Source organism: Octopus bimaculoides, chromosome 2 (genome assembly GCF_001194135.2).
Source record: "Octopus bimaculoides isolate UCB-OBI-ISO-001 chromosome 2, ASM119413v2, whole genome shotgun sequence".
In the NCBI taxonomy this organism is placed as follows: Eukaryota; Metazoa; Mollusca; class Cephalopoda; order Octopoda; family Octopodidae; genus Octopus; species Octopus bimaculoides.
The window spans coordinates 110,352,108-110,360,304 of NC_068982.1; the positions used below are offsets into that span (position 1 = coordinate 110,352,108).

General features: G+C 33.3%; 1 protein-coding gene across 3 annotated transcripts in view; it reads right to left on the reverse strand.

Moving 5' to 3' along the window:
- Positions 1-631: 631 nt before the first annotated feature.
- The window catches only part of LOC106884310 (protein FAM193A), a 79,420-nt gene continuing 71,854 nt past the window's right edge, over positions 632-8,197 (reverse strand). For 2 of the 3 annotated variants that reach the window (XM_052978607.1, XM_014935631.2), the window contains exons 13-18: positions 7,398-7,469; positions 6,036-6,224; positions 3,690-4,763; positions 2,836-2,902; positions 2,657-2,741; positions 632-1,566 (exon numbers count right to left, since the gene is read on the reverse strand). In XM_052978607.1, the coding sequence (XP_052834567.1) occupies positions 1,467-1,566; positions 2,657-2,741; positions 2,836-2,902; positions 3,690-4,763; positions 6,036-6,224; positions 7,398-7,469 (1,587 nt within the window). In that variant the 3' untranslated portion in view covers positions 632-1,466. The remainder of the gene's footprint in view (positions 1,567-2,656; positions 2,742-2,835; positions 2,903-3,689; positions 4,764-6,035; positions 6,225-7,397; positions 7,470-8,197) is intronic. The other variant, XM_052978608.1, reaches the window with a different exon arrangement.

Genomic DNA, 8,197 nt, shown 5'->3' on the forward strand with positions numbered 1-8,197 from the left:
CCATTTCGAGCGTGGCCGTTTTCATGCGGGTGACACGTAAAAGCACCCACTACACTCTGAGTGGTTGGCGTTAGGAAGGGCATCCAGCTGTAGAAACTCTGCCAAATCAGACTGGAGCCTGGTGTTGCCATCCGGTTTCACCAGTCCTCAGTCAAATCGTCCAACCCATGCTAGCATGGAAAGCGGACGTTAAACGATGATGATGATGATATATATATATATAGTCAAGGCTTCATCTTCATCCACCTTGATAGCCTCTCCAATACACCTATCACTCGTCTCTAGAGTTCATTCCTCTTTGCTCATCTCGATCATTTTTTTCCTCTTCGCACTGTACTATGCTACCAGGGTGGCTAAGGATAACAGGGGATCTCGTTTAATGTACAGTCTTCCAGTGTAACTAGGGGTACTATGGTACCTAGCTGACTCTCCTCTCTCCATCCCTCCCTCTCACAAATCTTGAAGCATATACGTAAGGGACTTCAAAGCTGCATGCACTCCATACACCTTGACTGTTTGGTATCAACATTCACTCTCTCATATATGACATGCTAGCATAGAACAAGGACATTAGCTGATGACCTCTAAAAATATTAAATAATGGTAATAAGTGAATAGAGAAAAAACAATAAAAGTTGTACAATAATTTTATTGAAGGGAAGCAGCAAGCAAGTCTAGAAATTGAAGCTGCCACTATAGAATAGTTTCTTTCTCAGTATAGTTTCTCTTTTTATCTTTTTTTTTCTTCATTTTTTTAAAAATCAAAACATCCACTCTAAACACTTCCAAATCAGTTTGAAAGCCATTTTTACTATGAAAGGTTTAGAGCTTGACACAAGTGATAGAATTTTCTTTGGATCCTAGAGAAAGCTTCCATTTTAAATCTTAAAACTAGTTGTAGATATCTTACATGTAACTATGTTCCAGGGAAAATGTTTAGATCAGTCTGATTATAAAATGACCAATTATTATTGTTATATAGATTTTTTTTCTCAATTTCAAGAGTTTTTATCATGTGTAATGTCATTATGCAACATCTTGAAATGCAGTTATGGTTGGTGTTGGTGCCATTCTTGATAAGCTGGTAATTAGAAATAGTGTTAGGATTGATAGCACCAAGACTTGGTGTTGCAACAAGCTGCTCAGCAACTTGCCATGGCCGTTGAAAAGATATTGCAAGCTATTAAAAAGCTTGTCTCTAAACATCAACACAAAGTCTATCGTATCAGCCCTTCTACACATTTACAGTTCTTTGAGTGTGTTGTAAGAAAATTTAAAGTGTGATGAGACAAAAGTGAATTAGCAAACATTGCTTCGCCCAATAATAGAGATGTTTTACAAAGTGGCCAAGCTACCCAACATAGCAATCAATTTGAACCAATCCATTTTCTTTATGAATTAATTATTGTTCAGCCAATCACAGCACAAAACAATGGATATTCAGCCAATCACAGCTAAGTTGATATTCATGTACAGGTGACTGTTTTTCTTTTATTAAAGATATCTTTAATATTCATATTCACTTGGAGTTTCCCCTTCTTCTGTGAAGTTGAATCCAAACAGAACCTGAAAGCAAAACAAAACTCTCTCAATTACTGTTATTAAGAGTTTTCTCCCTTCTCTAGCATAATCAAATACTAAGCTAAGTATACCATAGAAGGTATTACACATCTATTGCTACAAAATAGTTTACTGAACTTCATATTGCCAACTCCTGCATCAATGCCGTCAACTGTTGGTTGTACACACTGACCTACAAAATTCTTTTTCCAAGTTCAGAACCTAATTTAAATTCATTACAGCTTCAAGACCCTTTTAGTAGAATAGACCATATGTACTTATGTGGACAACAACGCAAAAGTAATTTTTCTACTTTACTAAAAGCTGATGCAAGAGCCTGGACCTGCTAGAAATAGCAGCCAAATATCCCTCCAACCACAATTCACTATATTTTCCATAATTCCTGAAAAAATAGTGGTCATGGGTTGAATGTCTGATCATAAGTCTATTCAATCTGATCTTCCATATCATAAATCTGAGAACAAACACCTCATTACTATGTGTTAGCTGAATGTACAACATAATTTAACATATTTAAGTACAATAAAATGTAGAATTTATAAAATTAGGCTGGAAATAGCTGAAGTGTAATCTTTCTGTTAGCAAGTGAGGATACTCATCTTCTAATATGTGGATATGAAAATAAATAAGAAACATTTCAAATATTGAAGATTACTAACATTTGATAAGAATGTAGTTAAAAGAATTTATCTGGCATCTCCCTCCAAGTTATCTCATATTAGTGAAAAATGTCTTTACAAAATTTAAACTGAACATTTCTAATCATAACTACATGACTAGATTATGGGGATGCTTTTTGAAAATTAATTTGCATAATACTGAAGTACTTTTTATGGTTTAGTTAACAAAGAAAAGCAGCACACCATATCCTTTGCAAAGTTTCTTATAATAGAAAGGGAGGAAAAAACTATGATGTAAGCTGTCAAGCAGAACTGAGTAACAGTTTTTGTGAAGAAACTTTTTCACCACGTAACTATACTTGTGAAACAAACCACACACTCAGTACTTAATACATTGCCTTTTCAAAATGTACTTTCTTGCATTCTCTTCTTGAAATTAATTAATTTAATTTTACCTTTTAAATTCCTCTAATTCTCTTTCCACTTCATCCATTTCACCATTTTCAAGATCTGATTCAGATTTCGGTAAAAAAACGTCTTCTGAAGTAGAATAAAAAGATATATTTAATAAGAACTTTGATATGAAGCAACATTTTTATCACAAAATTTTAACTGTAATATAACTGAAACTCACCCACAAAACTACTGTCACTATTTTTATTCTTTTTCTTATTTCTTTTGTTTTTTCCATTCAATTTATTCTGGAAAAAAATGAGAGAGATGTTTACTAAATGGTTGATAGTTTTATATGAATAAGAAATTAAATTATTTTAAATCTGAACTGAGAAATATCAAAAGTACATAGACTAAATAGATCAACACTATCATTAGAAAACAACAGAACTTCGATTCACAACCTAATGAGATTTTTCAAATATCAAATAATTCATATTCTTTCCATCTAAATGCTATAAAATTACACAATAATCCTTCCATCTACTTGCTTTTCTAAACATTAATGTGAGACACAAATTTCAGTAGTTTGACTAAATATATGGTCACTTTAAGATATTTAAGCCTACACAATAGTTTGACAAAACAAACAGTCATTTTTTTTTCTCTGTAAGAGAGCAGTACAGTTGAAAGAATTAGCCCTAATATATTCATGGCAGAGAGAACATCAATGTTCTAAACTGAATATAATTTAAAACCCCTAACGTATCTTGACAGATGGCAGTAAATCTACCAATTTAAGACATTAGCAGAAGGTCACAAATGTTATACAAGAGAATTTACATATAGTCAAATGAATATGATACAAGTAATTCTTATTAACAATGGAAACATAAAAAGCAAAGCTGGCTGCATTTGAAATCAGTTAATGGCACAAAGCTAAATACTATTGTAACTATTACACTTCAAACTATAAAATGAAAATAGATTTTGAGATAATGAAATAAAAAATTTAAAAATTCAAACCACATAAATATCTGCTTTCAACAAGAACGAAAAATAACAATTTAATAAGAACAAAAAAAGAAAACTTACCTGATCAGTAATTTTGGGAGTGGGTACATTTTCAACCAATTTTTTATTTACATTTTTGGTTTTGGAGAGTTTATCTTCAGACGTTTTTTGTTCAACACATATTTTGTTTGGTTGATCTTTATTGGACTTCTGTTCTGTAAGTAGTCCTGCTGAGCACAAAGAAGATGATGATGACAAGGAGGAATTGGGCAACACTGTTGTTGGCAACTGGTTACCATTGTGAACTTTCAATGTAGACTTAGTAACATTGCCAGCATGAGATTTACTCTGACTACTTCCTGCTGGCTTCTCAACACTCCTTCGGCTTTTTTTAGTAGCACAGTCTGAAACTGGTTTCACATTTGACACTTCTTGTGTAATATTGTTTGTTGTAACTGTTTTACAATGTGATTTCTCTGAACTGGAATTTGAATTACTTAATGTTTGTGTTGGAATAACAGAAGGAGAGCTGATGTCTTCCTGAGGGCAGGATTTAGAGCCTGTCTTAGAAGTAGAGTTGATTTTCCCAGAAATTTTACCTTTCTTAGGTAGACACTTATTTGGTACCAAGTTCAGATCAGCAGATAATTTTAAATCTTCTTTAGGTTGTAATATGTATTGTTGCTGTTGTTGCTGCTGCTGCTGCTGCTGTTGTTGTTGTTGTTGCTGCTGCTGCTGGTGTAATTGCTGCTGCAGTTGTTGCTGTTGTTGCTTGGGCAGCTGTTTTTGGTGATTTTCAGAAATATTCTTTTTCACATGGCAATTTTCAGTTTTTAATTTGGTTGATGATTCATTACCTTGACATCTCCCATCTAAGCATGATCTTTTCTCTTCCAGCCTCTCGTTATCTTCATCATCTGCCTCATCCATATGCCCGTTTTGTAACTCAACTTCTTCATCATCATCATCATCATCATCATCAGAATACTCTCCTTGTAAATATAAAACCTTGTGTTTAACACGTTTCTTTTTTAATTTCACTAACAAGTTAGAGTTGTTACACAACTGTGCAATCTGACACTGCCCATTTGGGTAATCATTCATTAGGTAAGTTTTATCACATTGCTGCACTTCTAGCTTGGCTCTTTCTTTTGCCTACAAATAGAAAATTTCATAATCATTATCTGTTTTTACAACTGCTTTTTTATACAGGTTTGGACTAGACATGTTGTCACAGTTCAAATCAGTTCTCATTCAGAATTATAGTTTTCATTTCATTCATACATTCCATTTTTGGCAGTTTTACTTTATTTGGATGTGCTTCCTTTTGCAAATCACTTTAAAAAGTGTACGAGTGCAGGTTTGCTTAGCAACAGCACTCGAGATTGGCTTATCACCAGTACTAGAGATTGTCTATTTTTTTGGCAAGACCAAAATGTCTCCTCTTCTGCAATTTCTCTGTTCATTCATCCAGCAGAAGGCTGTCTCCAGGCAAGACTAAAGAGACAGTCTTCTTCCAAACTGTATTAAAGAACTGTTTATTTCATTGCTTTCACTATTATTATAAGGTCTTGAAAAAAAATCCATTATTGATTTTTATATTTTTTTTTTCTCTATACTGGCATCAGTTGGCTGAACTTCATATATTGAAGTAGGTTTCTATGGTCAGATACCTTTCCTTCCTTTTTCAACTGGTTTATTTTCCCCCCCCCTACTGATTTTCACACATAATGAAACTGCTAAGCAATAAGACATTTTGTTTATAAGACATACAGAGAGTCACCATTTTCCATAAAAAGACCTGTGGAAACACACACACACACAAACATCTGACAGGTTTCTATAATTTCCCTCTACCAAATTTCACTCACAAGCCACTGAAAGATACTTGCTCATGGTAGTGAAATCTAATTGTTGCAAAATGAACTTCTTAACCACTGTTATGCCTTCGACTTGAAGGAAGATATTTTATTACTATTATCACATCACAAAAGCTTTTGAAATGCAATGTGATACATTCATTGAGTAGCATCTAATTTATCCCACACTAGGCCAATTTCCTTTCTGCCACAATATGAAGCATATGGAAGTAGGAGGTGTTAATAATTTCAATCAAATATGAATAAAAAATATTTTTTGTCAAATCAATTGCTTTTAAATTTTGATGTTCTGCCTATCAGAAACCACTACTAAAAGTAAAACCTAACCAAGGCAAGCACTGTTCCCTTAATCATGAATAATTGCACAGTGGCTGTCATAAGGTTTGAATTTGTAACATTCAATAATCGATCCCCTTATCCTCACACCCATTCAGCCAATCTGCAATGATTTTTTTTTAATATTATCTAGTAAAAATGCAAAACAAATTTAATAAATCTGGAAAAATATATAATAACTGAAGACAATAATAAGCAATAAAATTCTTACCTTTCGTTGCTTCTGTTTCTTTCGCTTAGCTGCTTTTGTAGTTGAAGATTTCTCTGTATTTGATGTTGATTTAGCCCAGTTTGAGTCATCATAACCATTAATGTAACGTACTAGATCATCTAAACCTCTTTGGTCAAGAAGATAGGGAACCTGGTCATCATCAGACTTCTTCTGTACTTTGGCTTCTTTCTAAAAACGAGAATAAATTAAAACTATTGAACAAATTGGATTTAACATATATTTTAAAAATACATTCAAAATGTTTGATAATTGTATTTTAACCACAGCCTGTATGGTTATGTGTTTATGAACTTCAGTTATAGACCAGAGCTCACTCAATGGTGAGCTGACTGAAGTAAACTGATGGTTGTTAGTTTAGACATTTACAGTTCTGTTTGAATCAGTCACACCAATAATAGTTAAGCGAGAACAGATTAAATTCCCATCCTCTATACTTTGGTCACACTCGTATCCATTCTTATGAGGATAGATAATAGGTACTCAATGATTATGAGCTTATCCAGGAAACAAAGTCTAGATAAGACCATCATCAAATAGGGCAAATCATATGCCAACTGGTAAAGATATACATTCGTTTGAATTTTTCCAAATGAGATTTTTGTGTACCTTCTAATGAAAAATATCTGGGTCAAGCATGGTAACAATCACCCAGCTAGTGGGCAATCAACAGTCAGGACATGATTACGTTTGTATGAATAGTAAGGTTTGTTTTGTTTACAAACAATGTCAAGAAGTTTGGACATGCTTTTCGCAATGAACAGCAAGCAAACAACATCATCTGTGCAAATGGTGAGACTTTTGTTTACAATCAATGAGCACACATGTGAAGACAAGGGGAAAATACAAACTCACACACACATAACAAGCTTCTTCAGTTTTCATCAAAAAATATTGGGCAACCTGCAGCTATAGAAGAGGATATCAGCCAACAGTATTCACATAATGGGACCAAACCACTAAACATGTTCCCAAATGTCAAGGAATACCTTTAGGTAGCCTGTGTTAATATACAGCCAAGCCTGCATAACAGTACACATAAATTGTCCAAATTCAATCTAAAGTTGTAGGAAAGAAATTGTTGATAAATTTGGCTACCTGGAAGGCATCCCTTGACATTTGTAGTATTTTCCTATTTTGAGAATTTATTTTCCTTTCTCTCAGTTCATCAAGTAGTAACAGCAACTGCTAACCTCATATGTTGGATTTTAGAAATAGGGTTTTGTCTTGATGCTATTCTGATTAATAATGTCTTTATTCTGGTGTGATCCAGGTTAGATGTTAAAAATTCAACTCAACAAAACATATACAAGATGTTGTTAGAAAAGCTTTTTCAGTTCTTACCCGTCTTCTAAGTTTCAACTGTAGTTTTTCTCGCATTTCATAGAATTTATGACTAGTGGGTGCTTTTGGTGGCTGTAAATAGAACATATTGGCAAAAGTTCAGTTTCAACATAGACAATCAGTAAAATATAATAGAGATTAATATAAAGGAGAAAATAATTATGTATTATTGAAGAAAGTTAAGCCTGCTCAGTGTTCAGCTTCTTCCAGACCTGTTTCTCTATTAGTATTTGTTTTTGTCATCCAAGTTAATGGATCATTTAGTGATTCACTAATGTGTATACACAAAATTTCTAGCAATGTAGGCATTTTTTAACACCCTAGTCACATTTAGTGACAATTATAATTCTCCTTTTTGGTGAAACATTGCAACCCGCTGTTTATATTAATTTTGTGTATACACATTAGCAAATTGCTAATTCATTCATTAATTTGGATGACGAAAACATAAATACTAATAGAGAAACAGGTCCAGAAGGAGCCAAACACCAAGTGGGTTTAACTGATGAAGCAACAGAAATTGCTGAAACTAACATCAGTCTTAAGAATTCTCAGTATTTTTCAGGCAATTATGGTCCCTGTTGATGTATAAGTTTTCTTTCATGTACATTAACTACAGCAGTAGAGCATTTTAGCTCCTATTTCTAGCAAGGTAGATGTTTTTTAACACCCTAGTCACATTTAATGACAATTATAATTCTCCCTTTTGGTGAAACATTGCAACCTGCTGTTTATATTAATTGTGTGTGTGTATGATGATATATATGTATATATATATACACACACACACACATGTATAT